Source organism: Condylura cristata, unplaced genomic scaffold (assembly GCF_000260355.1).
Source record: "Condylura cristata isolate star-nosed mole 26May11 unplaced genomic scaffold, ConCri1.0 scaffold00040, whole genome shotgun sequence".
Lineage (NCBI taxonomy): Eukaryota > Metazoa > Chordata > Mammalia > Eulipotyphla > Talpidae > Condylura > Condylura cristata.
The window spans coordinates 3276588-3290619 of record NW_004567141.1 but is presented as its reverse complement, the minus strand read 5'-3'; the positions used below and the strand labels follow the sequence as shown (position 1 = coordinate 3290619).

The window sequence follows — 14032 nt, the reverse complement described above, 5'->3', positions numbered from 1 at the left end:
CCTGGTGGCGCAGCGGGTTAAAGCACTGCACTGAGAAGCTAAAGCCACTTCTGCATGAGTTCGATTCCCGCCTGCCCCGGAGGTGACCACATGGCATGGCGGACCTCTCCTGGCCCGCCCGCTGCTCCCCTCAGCAGTGTACTTCGTCGATCTGCCTGTTCTGCTCCCCACTCTGTCTCTGGTGAATCCTCTCACCCTCCGCAGCTCTGGCCTGTACCCCAGTTCTGTACAAATAAATAAATAAATAAATAAATAAATAAAAAAGGGGGAGAATGAGGCCTCAAAACCAGGCAGACCAATTCTAGATGTCAGGCTTTTTTCATCAACCCTTTAGACCAACTTTAGGGATAATGAAAAGTGAGTGCTGGGGGTTGGAGGTAAGAGCTTATGGTGGTGGGGCTTTGCTGGTGTTCATGGTGTGGAATGTACATTTGCAGAGGTATAAACCTATGTATCTACAGTATTGTAAACCAATGTCCCCTCAATAAGCACAATGAAAAAAAATGTTTATAGTAATTTTGACATTACTACATTCATTCTTAAACACTGATGCTAAGTGTGCAAAAAAAGACTCCTCAAAATCAGCTGTCCCCTGGTCTGACTTGGGACTCCTCAGAAATTAATTCCTCTTGCTTCTCTTGCTGCGATTGTCCTGAAGTCAAACCAAGTGAGCAGACGAAAAAGTCAACAATCAGACATTTCCATGTGCCACAAACTTTCGTACCCAAAGGAGAATTTCATTATCCTGACTGCATCTCAGGGGCAGGGATGGGTCATTGGACAAACAAAAGTACAATCAAGGGCCCTCCCTGGTGGCGCAGCGGGTTAAAGCACTGCACTGAGAAACTAAAGCCACTTCCGCATGAGTTCGATCCCCGCCTGCCCCGGAGGTGACCACATGGCGTGGCAGACCTCTCCTGACCCGCCCGCTGCTCCCCTCAGCAGTGTACTTCGTCGATCTGCCTGTTCTGCTTCCCACTCTGTCTCTGGTGAATCTTCTCACCCTCCGCATCTCTGGCCTGTACCCCAGTTCTGTATGAATAAATAAATAAATCTTTCAAAAAAAAATTAAAAAAAAAAAAGTACAATCAAGAGTTAGGGAACCCCATGAACAATGTGCTGGTCAGTATATGGTGGTAGTTGAGCCCTGGAGCCTCCTTGGAGGTGTGAGTCACAGAGATTGAGGGAAGCAGAGGCAGAAGGAAAATCTACATCAGCCCAAGTACAGAGATCCTGCTAACCAGAGAGGAGTCTATTGTTTCAAACAGCAGCAGACATCCCAGAAATGCCAAATCTACCCAGGACAGGAAAGGAGGATAAGTGTCTTGGGAGACAAAGCTCAGATGAAGAAAACAGATTCTGTCTGCCTGATTCCATGCTCCATCTGGGCCCATATCAGCCACAACTGCTGATAACACATGGCAGCTGGTACCAGAGTATCATATTCCTGATGCTGCCAGTTATCACACGAGCCTATGTGTCAGCGTTCCCACTGGTTCGGAAGTAGATGAAGGAAATAAACCCAAAACCTTAGTGGGGAGCAGAGAAGAGAAGCAAAGAGTCCAAAAGAAAGCAAAGACAACAGGATGGCGCTGAGGGGGCACATCTGTCCTGATTGTGGGGAGTCCAGTTTGGGCCTTCCTGGCCCCCACCTTTGTTTCTGAAACTGTCTGCTGAGAGAAATATCCAGAACTACAGCTGCCAGTCTGGCTTGTTGGCTCTTGATGAAGAGAAACCTTGGTGTTGATGTTAGACCCTTTACTATTGCCTTTATCTACCTGGAGCCTGTGCAGAGGCTAAGGCAAGTGGGCTGCTAGCAACTATTCAATTCAGACATCAAATAGGAAAAAAATAAACTCAAAAGAAATATAAACTAACAAGAATAAAAACTAACAAAAATACAGGCTAACAAGAGGGCAGATGCAAATCAAGAAGGCACAACTGGAGCAAAATCCACCGTGTGTGTATTCTACTCTCCACCAGCACCTCACCTGCCTCCCCTTAATTGAGTTCTCTTGTTTGCCTCATTCCCCTCATCAGGTCCAAAGGGCTCACCCAGCTCTAACCCTGCCTAGCATCACTGAGAGAGAAACCTCAGCTCATGCTTGCCTACTGCTGGCTTCGTGTATGTTTGGAACTCAGTTTCTACTCCCACTGACCCCACTTCCCATCTCTAGGCCTGTGAAGATGTATCTCCCCACATCCCAAGGTTTCTGCTCCAAAGATAGAATGAACCCCAATGAAACTCAGAGAATGTTCCCCGTGCTTGAAACTGAAGCTAAAACACATTAGGATCAGGATTAGTAACTCCCCACCTAAAACTTCTGCAGGCAAAAAGAATTTCACAAGATAATTATTCTTTTAGGGAGAAGAGTCACATCACCATGACTTACACACACTGACCTTCCACGACACACTGACCTGGCCCAAGGTCTCTAAGTTAAATCACAACTTGATAGTTCCTCACTGGTCTAACATGGTGCCCTCCTAAGTCTCCAACTCTACCCCCTTCATCTGAAGAACCCTGACCTGGGGAATTTACTTGGAAACTTACAGTCTATGAACATATTTGTGGCACAACTTCAATGAGCTATGAGACCCAAGGGGAGGGCTCGATCCCCTCCTCCCCATCATAGGGCTGTCACCGGCAAAGAGGAGACAAGGCACTCTAGTACCTGCCACAAACCATGACATGAGAAGCATTTATAATGCAGCGCACTGTGGCCTCCGAATGGCAGGCCAGGCAAAAAGCTAGAAATACCACACACACCCTGCCCCCTTCCCTGAGGTTTACTGATTTACCCTGCGTGATTCCTAGCCCACCTAAAACAAACAATTATAAGACTGTAGGCATGACACATCTGCACTGAGGTAACTAAATGGGACTGTTTCATCACCATCTTTGCTAACAATTTCTTTAAAGTTTGAGAGACTAGACTGGATCATATCACTGTTTGACACCATCAAACTAGAGACATTAATTTGCTTTTAAGGACCTTGATGTAGGGGTAGGTCTGGTGGCACAAGGGGTTAAGTCTCAGCACTATGAAGCTATCAGCACTCACTGCAGCATGAGTTTGATCCCGGAGTGAGGAGGCAGGGAGGGCGCAGGGGTGACCCACATGACGCAGCAGACCTTTCCTCTCTTGCCTGCTGCTCCCCTCAGCAGTATACTTCAGTACATCTGCCTGTTCTGCTCCCCACTCTGCCTCTGGTGAACCCTCACCCCTGCATTTCTGGCCTGTACCCCAGTTTTTATATGCATTAATAAATAAATCTTTAAAAAAATAAAAAAGACCTTAATGTAAAATCAGTGTGACAATGAAATGGCAATTTAACTCAACAAGGTCCCAGTCTAGAAATGACCTGGAAAACAAAGGAATCCGGACTACTTGCTGCCTACTCACCCCCAACCCTACTTGGCTGGTTTCAGAGCAGCACAAATACATTGGATTGCTATGCCCATAAATCCTTGAGATCAACCCAAGCAGTTATACTAAGGGATTATGGGCAGTCTGTCCTAGTCCTAGTCCCTGGGAATCATTTTCCTTTGGATATCCTTGAACAAACAAAAACATCACTGACCTCCAGTTATCTTACAGGTCATCTGGGAGTGATTTGGTGGGGTGAGAACATAGTCACTTTTTTCAGAGGATTAAATGAGATTCCTCTGTCTGGATAGAGTTTAAAACAATGCTGGGCATAGAACATGTTTGCTTTCTTCCATACTTCCTGTCTTTAGGGAATAGTCAATGAGAATACTGTTCTCTGTTACTATCACACAGTTATGCCAGATATAAGACATAAACGTCTAAGCCATCATGCCAATGCTTAAAGGACAAAGAACTGTCAGTAAGGGGGAAATCTGGAGTAGTAAAAGGCAAAATCTTGCTCCTTTATATACATTGGAACAGAATCCACAGAGCTCATCTTGCCTAGTCCTTCACCTGGAGGAAGAAACCCATTTAACCATTCCACACACAGGAGACTTTTCTGTGAAGGAGCCATTTCTAGTTTTCAGAAGGAATTCCTCATGAAGTGACTCCAGCACTCCAGTATTCTCAATCATGATGATATTTTACATCAATCACCTAACATTAATTTGTCTAGTTTAAGCCCCACTCTAATTTCAATTCGCCTTCAGTAATAGCACCTGCAAACTCCAGGTCTTACTCTTCTAGATAAGAACTCTCAAGCACTCAGTTATAGCTGAGTGCTTCTCTTTCCTAAATTAAATCCCTAATCTTTTAGCCTTCACTTGTAAATATAAAATTTTAAATTCTTTTAATACATTTCACTCTTATATCTGAACTGCCTTGTCTTGTCAGCTGGCTTCACAATCTATAAAGACAGATAAAGAATTTTACCAGAGAATGACCAATCCCCTGAGAGTAAAAAGGGAGCTGTCACTGTATTTGTGGAACAAGGTGATCCAGCACTGGTCACAGTCTGATACTATCCTAGTTAAATCTCAGTTCCATCATAATACAGGGTTTGTGGGTCCAGGGCAGGGTGTCTTACCTTCTGGGCTTGGGCGGGGTCAGTAAGGACAAGGGTGAAGAGACCGAGGCAGATTTCCTCATGCTGAGGGGGACCTTTGCATACCTATTATATGAGGAAGGAAAAAATTAGTCACTCATAGGAGGAAAGTGCTTGAGTACAGCTTCTCCGAGAAAACCCTGGACTCCTGGATCTTAAATCTGTTGATTTCCTTCACCTGCAAGTGATGGGTCATCTGTTTTCAGAGAAAGATGGAGGGAAAGAATAGACTTCTATTACTACATTCTCAACCACTGGATGCAGGCCAGGTCAAAAAATAAATATGCTAAAAATGGGGGGGGTGCGGGGATCCTTCTCTATTATCGTCATCAGACCTTAGTAACTTTCAGCCAAGAGGGAGCTGCAACTAGTCAGCCATGGAGTAACAAGCGAAAAGCTTGAGTAAATCATTGACTCGCTGATATCTATAAGGTGAAGACCTAACATTCAAATACTAAATAGTCAATACTAACTGAACATTCACTGAGCAACATGCATCAGGAAAGGTAAGTCCTTTACCTGTCCTCTTTAAATCCTTTCAACCTCACAAATTGATTAGGAAATGGGAAAGATCAAATATGTGAGAAGAATTTGTAAGTCACTATGAGCTGTTCATAAAAGTGTTTAGGGTCCTCCCTTGTGGTGCAAGGGATTAAGTCTCAGCACTATGAAGCTGTCTCAGCCGCTGCAGCACGAGTCCCATCCCCAGCCAGGTTGCCGACCCACACCGCACAGCAGACCTCCTGTCCCACCAGCTGCCTTTTTTGCTCCCCACTCTGTCTCTGGTGAATCTTCTCATCCCCTGCACCTCTGGCCTGTACCCCATTTATTTATGTATGCATAAATAAATAAATCTTTAAAAAGTAAAATAAAATAAAAAAACATTCTAAGAGATAGACTTCCACAGTAAAAGAAGAACTGGGAAGCCCGGCTTAGGGCAAAATGACATTAACTTCTGTCCCCTAATTCCTGGCCATTTAAGCATTTTATATTTTCGATGATCTCTCAGAGCTTTCAAAGAAGCAGAAGTGGATGTGGGAAAGCATTATACTCACATAGGCATTTAGGGCGTCATTGGCCTCCCTCTCCGAGACCCCAGAAGTCATGGATGTTACAATGCTCATGCATCTTTCCAATCTCTGTAAAGGGGCAAGAAAAAAATCAGAGTGTGGCATACTACCACCTATGAAGTACTCCTGGCCCTCCCAAATTTTTTTTATAGGTATAAAACTCACCACATCTCTAAAACTAATTATCAGTTTACAAAATCACAGTGGGAATACAGTTAGTGACATCTAGCATACAGCGCCTCCCAGGTGGCACAGAGGTGAACTCTCAGTGACATCACCCTAAGTTTGATCCCCAGCCAGGAGCATGGTGCAACACACCTCTCCTGTCTCACCCCTTGCTACCCTCAATAGTATATTTCAATAGAGCTGCCCGTCCTGCTCCCCACTCTGTCTCTGGTTAATCCTCTCACTCTTGCACCTCTGGCCTGTACCCCAGTAGTTCTTCTAGGTGTAAATAAATAAATCTTAAAAAAAAAAAAAAAAACTATGAGAAGTGATCTGTTTTCTTCAACACATAAATTCATAAGGGAAAAAAAATGAAAAAGTAGGGAGAGATTTCAGATTATAACTCACTGAATAAAATAAGAACCCCTGAGTTTGGGCCTCCCTGGTAGCACTAGGAGTGAAGTCTCAGCACTACGAAGCTAGCTGCAGCCACTGCAGCATGAACTTGATCCCCAGCCAGGAGCTGACCCACAGGTTGCAGCAGACTCTCCTGTTTATTTATAAAATTGTTTAGGGGCCTCCCCTGTGGCGCAAGGGATTAAGTCTCAGCACCATGAAGCTATCTCCAGCCACTGAAGCACAAGTTCGATCCCCAGCCAAGCTGGTGACCCACAAGGCACAGCAGACCTCCTATTCCACCTGCTACTCCCCTCAGCAGTGTGTTGCAGTCAGTCTGCCTGTTCTGCTCCCACTCCTCTCACCGTTGCCCCCCACCCCCACCCCTCTGGCCTGCATTGTAGTTCTTGTATGCATAAATAAATACATATTTTTAAAAATCCATGAATTCATGCCCATAGATAGGCAAATAATAAGTAAAGGAGTAAGCTCTTCCTTATAATGAATGCAGAATGAATAACAGAATTGATGCAAGCAATTATCAACAGATGCTAAAATCACAGATGAAGCTTTCAAAGGAAAGAGGGTATTTATATAGATCAAAATACTAATTAACAACAACAACAAAACACATTGATGGTAGGAAACTCTGGAGTATACCACCTTAACCAAGTGATCAAAGTTAATATCCCTGGTAGTGAGAAACTGACCACTAACACTATGTGTCTATGCTATACTACACTGAAAAGGCTGCATCACTTTGAGGTTTTTACCAAAATTAATAATCTAAGTCTAATCATAAAGAAGTTTCAGATAATCCAAACTGAGTGATAATCTACAAAATAACTGGCCTATCAAAAGTGTTTAAGGTCAGGAAAGACAATGATAGACTAAGAATGTCTTTCAATTGAAGAATCAGAGACAGTATAGCTACAGACGATATGTGATCCTGGGCTGCTCTAATGGACATTACTGGGACCACTGGCACAATCTGAATCTGTACTACACACTGGACAGCAGTTATATGATGGTAAGTGCCCTAAGCTTGAGAACAGGACAGTGGTTATGTAGTAACAGAAGATGCTTATTCTTAAAATATATACTGAAGTATTTAAATTTGTATTTCAGTGGTATCATGATTACAACTTATTCTTACAAGGTTACAATAAGATACGTAGTGATAATGATAATATGTTAGTAACTGGAGAATTTGGCTGAAGAATACATGAATATTGCATGTATTATAATTTTTCTGTTATTTTAAAATTTCTGATAATTTAAAATTATCAAGAGAAATTGGACACTTAATATTTTAGGAAATTGCTGTTAGTATTTTAAGGTATGGTATGCCCTCTCATAGACATGCATATGAAGTACCTACAAATGAAATGGCATTTTTTGAATTTGCTTCAAAATAATCCAGTCTGGAGAGAGAGAAAACATTATTGACAAGCACTATAAATACTGAGACAGAGTAATAGCTGCCTGGGAGTTATACTATCCTCTCTTCTTTGTTGTTGAAATTGTCTTCTAAAAATTTAAAAGCAAACTTTGAAAAAATGAGAGTGAAAGGAACAAACTAATGGGGAACAAAAGGCCAAACCCAACTGTCAGGGTCTCTAATAAAGGTGGGGAAGCAGTTCCATGCCCTATCCAAAGCCACTCGAGTTTCAAAGGCCAGTTCAACACTGCAAGGTGACCTTGCTCACTGGCTCCTGTTCTGAAGCACTTAATACTAAATATTCAGAAAGCACTGATAAAGTGTATCTCACATTAAGTCAGTGTGCCTCCATGACTACCACCCAAATTCCTTTCTGAATCTTTTGAAATTTCTCTTGAGGATTAACAAAAAACCTCTTTTAGGAACACTACTCCTCAATTCTCAGGGATGATGAAGCTGGTAAACAGGGACAAAGGCAGGCAATTTACTTCCCACTGATTATAGACACCATCACAAAAAATCCTACAGATCTACTCCTGCAGCAATTATGAGGAACTGACAAATAATGCCTAAGGATGGTGGGAAAGAGGCCTAGGAGTGAAAGATTAGTGTGTCTCCTCTGGCCCTCACCTGAGGCTGCCTTCATCCATCCTTGTCTAAAAGCAAAATGTAGAACTGCTTTAATGCAAGGAGCTCCCATATAGCCACAAAATCTCATCCTAATAGGCCCAAACCACTTGCTTGAAGGTATTACAACTTTGCCAACCAACATACGGTCAGACTACCCCCCCAAATCAGGTCAGATCAGCCCACTCAGCCTTAATTAACAGCACCCTGGTACTTGTGAAACGGACCTGTGAGATCACATGACACCTGAGCTGTGACTCTCATAACCCACTTCTCCCACAAGCTCTTGGATCCTTCGTGCACCCAGCCCAGCTCCCATGAGACAGAGGAAGGACGGAAAACCTATGTTGGATTCACTCTTTATAAATGCATCCTTCTCCACCTGAAATAGTTATCAATGACTGGATGGATGATCAGTTCCTCCAGCAGCTCCAGACTGCTCTGGGAGCTCTGAGGGTACCTGTTTACCCCAGTCTAAGTGACCAAGCAGAGTCAGTGGAGGGAGATGGCAAACAAGCAGTAACACGGCTTCCTAAAATTCTGTATATTGTTTCCTATTTGAAGGAAGTAGCTTTGCTGAATCAACAGAGTTGCAAGAGAAGTCAGTTACCTAATGAGCAACTGACAAGTACAGGAGAGAAGGAACCCACCATCTCAGCTTAATCTTGGGCAAGTTACCTGGGCTCTCTAAACCTGGGTTTTCTTTTGTGAAAAGTAGAGACAAAGTCTAAATCACAAGATTGCTGTGAGGATTAAACCAGGTAACATGTGAAAGTACCATGTATACAGCCTGGCATTACAATAGTTGAATTAGAATCTATCCCATTTGCGAGGAAGTTCAGTAATTACACAACCAAATCTATGAGGATGAGATCCCTAGCCTCAACAGACCCACCGTCCCACTACAGGACAAGGAAAAGTCCTAGACCAGCTGAAAAGCTTCCTCTACTGCTTACCCTCTGTCAACTTTTGCATTCTTGAAGAGGAGGGGTGGGGAAAGGTCTAACTAATGGACCTGCACCAAGATCTTATGAAGGTCCTACGGACTCACACTGGGTAAGCTGGCTGGAGTCTCTGCTGTGATGCAACACACCCTCGACTACACTGGGTTCTCCAGGTCCCTTCTTCATATTCTAAGCCCCACTCAGAGGCCTGAGTCTATTCTGTGGGTAACTATCCAGTCAAAAAGAAAAGTAGCCTCTTGGAATAAAGAGGCCCAGCTAAGGATGTTAAAAAAAAAAAAAAGGGGGGGGGAAAGAGTCCAGAATTTGGGTATGTTAATAAAAGTGATAAGAAAGGTGACAGTCATGCCTGTCATAAATATAAAAGATGCTGCTCTTTCTGAACTATAGAAATTAGTTTTCCAGGGCCCTCCCTGATGGTGCAGCAGGTTAAAGCACAGCACTAAGAAGCTAAAGCCACTTCAGCATGAGTTTGATCCCCACCCCAGAGTGACCCACATGTCGTGGCAGACCTCTCCTGACCCGCCCGCTGCTTCCCTCAGCAGTGTACTTCGTCCACCTGCCTGTTCTGCTCCCCACTCTGTCTCTGGTGAATCTTCTCACTGCCCCTGCACCTCTTGCCTATACCCCAGCTCTGTATGCATAAATAAATAAATCTTTAAAAAAGAAAGAAATTAGTTTTCCAAACAGGGAAACTCAGAACGACAGGACTACTTCCCCTCAGAAGTCCACTGGAGGTGAGCTCCCTATAATCACGTAGCAGTACCCCTTCTCCTAGACTCCAGAAGCCCTTAGCAAACACTGCAGTTGTCAACAATTGCTGGCAGGATGGTTGTGTTCTGAGTAAGCCCTCCATAAGAGCACTTCAGAGAGGTGAACAAATATTTACCATCTCTGGGAGCTCCTAAATTCATTTTCCTAATACTAAGCCTACCTGAGCACGGTTTCTATGACAGCAGCAACAATGCAGGAGTGCGTGGATGTGGGGGGCTTTTCCAGTTGGGCAGTGTATATACATGAAACTCAAGACTAAAGTCAGAAGGATTCTTCTAACTCTAGGAAAACAGAGTGGGGGAGATCCAAGCTAAAAAGTATCTAGCACAGGGCCCTCCCTACAAGGGGTTATGAGGGCACAACAGGTTAAAGCACAGCACTATGAAGCTATCAAAAGGCTGCAGCATGAGTTTGGTCCAGCCAGGTTGCTGAACCACATGGTGCAGCACACCTCTCCTGTCCCACCCGCTGCTCCCCTCAGCAGTGTATTTGCCCATGGCTCAACCTTGGCAGTGTATTTCTATCGATCTGTTTGTTCTGCTCCCCACTCTGTCTCTGGTGAATGCTCTCATGTCCCAAACCTCTGGCCTACACCCCAGTTCTTGTATGCATAAATGAATAAAAATAAATCTTTCAAAAAAATCACTTGTTTATAAAATGAGGATTTAAGGGGGAGGGAGAATGAGAGATGGTTTTGTTCCATTCTCTGGAGATTCCTCACAGACAGGATGTGAATTATCTCTGAGAGAAAACCTGAAAGGAATGTACCTTTAACCAAATACAAGACCTGTGCATAGCTTAAGAGGAAGCTCTGACATTTGGGTCAAAGGCTCTAGCTTTCAGTCTAACTTCAAAGTGGGCTAGGTCCTGCTCAGCAGGGGATGACCAGGAGCTGTGAGACTAGGATCTGCATGTTTTAAAAGCCTCCCAGCTGGTACTATTTTTATCTCATTCCCCAAAAGGGGACCAGGATGGGCAAGAAGAATTCCCTCTTCAAAGAGAGGAACAGGGCCAAGGAGAGCAAATGCTGAGTCACAGTCCCTGCTGGGGATGCTCTTCACTGGGGTTTCTAAAGAACCTTTCCTCAGCAGGCACAGCTGTAATGACCCCAGTCTCTTCACTACCCTAAGCAGTTTTTTTGTTTGTTTCTGAATCTTCCTTATGGATGTATTAACTCAGTCTTTAGATGATAAGCTCTGGAAAGCAGACCTTGGATTCCCCCCTCCATCTATTTTCCTATCAGACTCAGCACACAGTTAAAAGTTTATATGGTCAGGAAGCTATCTCTATGTTCTTGGGCAACAGGTAAGGCTGTGTTGGAAAATAACCAAGAAAAAGCAGAGATCAGTTAGTCAACATGAGGCTTCTATAACTTTTATGTGCAAAGATGTGGAGGGAGACCCACACAGTAAAGCAGCCATTAAGTCTGGCCCTTAGACACACTCCGGGTCTAGTGCAGATAACAAAAGCACACACATGGGGTTAAAACAGAATGACAAGGCTTGTTGGAAAATTAAATGCAGAGGACAAAGGGCAGAGAGGAAAGGGGAGAGCCAGAGACATGCTGGGAAACATCCATACCAAGAAGGATGTCAGGGAAAAATAAGACCCTCCCTCCCCCTTCTCCCTGGAAACAGTCGAAAGTTCACTCTCAGACATTCAAAAAAAAGCAAGAAAATAAATGCTTCCTCTTTTGTGGTCCCCTCCTGCCATATCATTTCGTATCATTTCGTTGACTGGCAAGAATGTCACTTGCTCAGAGGAACAGGATGCTGTGCTACTCTGTGGTACAAATAAGAACAGAGGCAGGATGACCCCATCAGGCAATCAGGGCGGGAAATAAACATTTTTGGCATCCAACCGTTGGGGTCTTTTGCCCTCCACCCAAATAGGTGGAAGCATCTATGGCAGTCAACTACCTTCTACAGCTCTAGAGCTTCGGTGTCAGAATTCAGAAGGTGGCAAAGGTTTTGACAACTGTGGCCATTTCTAAAAAATTGGATAATTCAAATTGCGAGGTAATCCTACAGTCATTTTGGTTTGGGGAGTTATTCATAGGAACATTGTTTTTGTTCCTAATTATATCTAGCTTAATTGATAAAAACAGGGGCAGAAAATATCTTTATCTAAACGCACATAGAACTATGGGGAGAGAAGCATGAAGCCAATCTGTGAGTGGACATCTGACCAAAAAAATACATCATCAAGTTGCTATCCAGACACCTCTTGATTCACAAAGTTCATTTTTGCATGTGTTCTGCCATGTTTTGTCTGATTGAACTTTTTTCCCCCAAATTTCTCATATGACTATCACCTATTTGCCTGCCCACTCTATAGCATCTAGTATTAAGTTAGAAGCAGAGAAATGGACAATGAAGAGCCAGAAACCTGTTCATTTACTTATCATGGCCCTGGATAACCACCATGTTGAATGTATTAGATCTTGCAAACAGTTCATCAGTCACGTCCCAGTTCTGGGTCTCCTGTGCCTCAAGCATGGCAGTGGAAAGGATACATGCCCAGCTCTGGGTTGTCAGCAACAGGGTAAGAGGAACAAGTGGGGGCAGAGAGCCAGCTGTCCAGTGTCTGAAGTGTCCATTCAGGTCCATGGCATGGCCTCACTCACTTCACTCTCTGTGTGTTCGCTCTCGTGTGTATGCTTTCTGGTTCCAAAGGCGAACCCCTGGGCCTCATTCACCGACCCCCCCCAGGGACACTGCTGATGCTAACTATACATTTAAGTCCTCAAGCCTTCAGTCATTTTTCTTTAAGTCTATTCCTGAGTCTTCACTCAGTCTAAACATCCAATTAGCATCAAGGATGGCTGAGCCCACAAAAAGGCAACACTACTTAACAGGAGGGTCTAAGATTTGCGGCAAGTTCCCATGAATTGAATTCCCTAGACACTTAGACGCACATACATTACTTCTCAACTCAATATATGACCTGAGGTTGAAAAGGTAAATATTCCCACGGCCTGCACGTGGGAAGTCAGAAATAAATTCGTCAGACCTGGATGCTGAAACCTTTCTTAACACCCCCCACCCATTTTCACTCTAGACTGCAGTTGCTATGACAACCTGTCCAGGAAGTTGTCCACACTTCTTCCTTCAGTAGCAGGAAGTCTGGAGCAGTGTTTGTGGGCCTTAGAAAAAACTTGAAGGCCTCCTTCCCCGCCCCCACCCGTATCCGTTCCAGTAGCCCTCCTCAACCCAGTTTCTTAACTCCCTTCCCCACCCCCCACACCTACCTCCTCTAACTCATCCTTGGCATCCAAACTGGTTGAAAGTAGCAGCCTCCCCCCTCCTGGGGCTCCTGCTCCCGCTCCTCCTCCACCTCCCGCTGCTCCCGAAGCAGCTGCTGCTGCTGCCCCCTTTCCCTTCTGTAACTCCATAGCTGCAGCCAGGAGACGGGAAAAGGCCGGGGAGAGGATGGGTGGGAAGCCTTAGAAACGGGGCGCTCTGGGTTGCCACGGATGGGGGCAAGCGGGGCAGGAGGGGCAGGGGAGGGAAAAGGTTCCAGTCCTCTCCTCCACCTTCTGGGAGAGGCCGCTCCTGTGCAGGAAGCGAAGGCGGAGGGCCCTGAGATCCTGCCCCTGCAGTGGCAGTGCTGAGAAAAAGCCGTTAGCTCCTAAGTCTGCTGGGGTGAGGGTCTGTGCCCCTAGGGCACAGGCAGAAGACGCTTCCGCCCCAGAGGAAGTGGAAGGGGCGCCCCTTCTGCTTCTGACCCCAAGAGAAGCAGGGAAAACCCTAAGTTTCAGGCTCAGAGCTGGGGGAAAGAGGAGTCCTGCCCCTGAAGCAGGGGGGAAGCCTTCCTTGCTGGTGCCCCAGGGTTGAGGAGCGAAGTTCCTTTGGATCCGGGCCCTAGGGGCTGAGGGCGAGGCAGTAAGCGCTATAGGAGGACAAGGAGCACCAGCTTCTCCCTACACCACACAGAGGCGGCCATGGTGGAAGGGCGGGGGGTGGGAAGGCTGAGGGCGATGGCGGGGGAGGGGAGGAATCGTGGAGGCCCGCGCCGGAAGTGAGCAGTCGCGGTCCCCGGCCTCCGCCAATAGCGGC

The 14032-nt window shown here is 45.1% G+C and overlaps 1 protein-coding gene across 3 annotated transcripts in view; it reads right to left on the bottom strand.

Moving 5' to 3' along the window:
• INTS3 (integrator complex subunit 3) overlaps positions 1-13927 on the bottom strand; it is a 37107-nt gene extending 23180 nt beyond the window's left edge. For all 3 annotated transcript variants that reach the window (XM_012733363.1, XM_012733364.1, XM_004693732.2), the window contains exons 1-3: positions 13225-13927; positions 5595-5678; positions 4522-4605 (exon numbers count right to left, since the gene is read on the bottom strand). In XM_012733363.1, the coding sequence (XP_012588817.1) occupies positions 4522-4605; positions 5595-5678; positions 13225-13368 (312 nt within the window). In that variant the 5' untranslated portion in view covers positions 13369-13927. The remainder of the gene's footprint in view (positions 1-4521; positions 4606-5594; positions 5679-13224) is intronic.
• Positions 13928-14032: the final 105 nt, after the last annotated feature.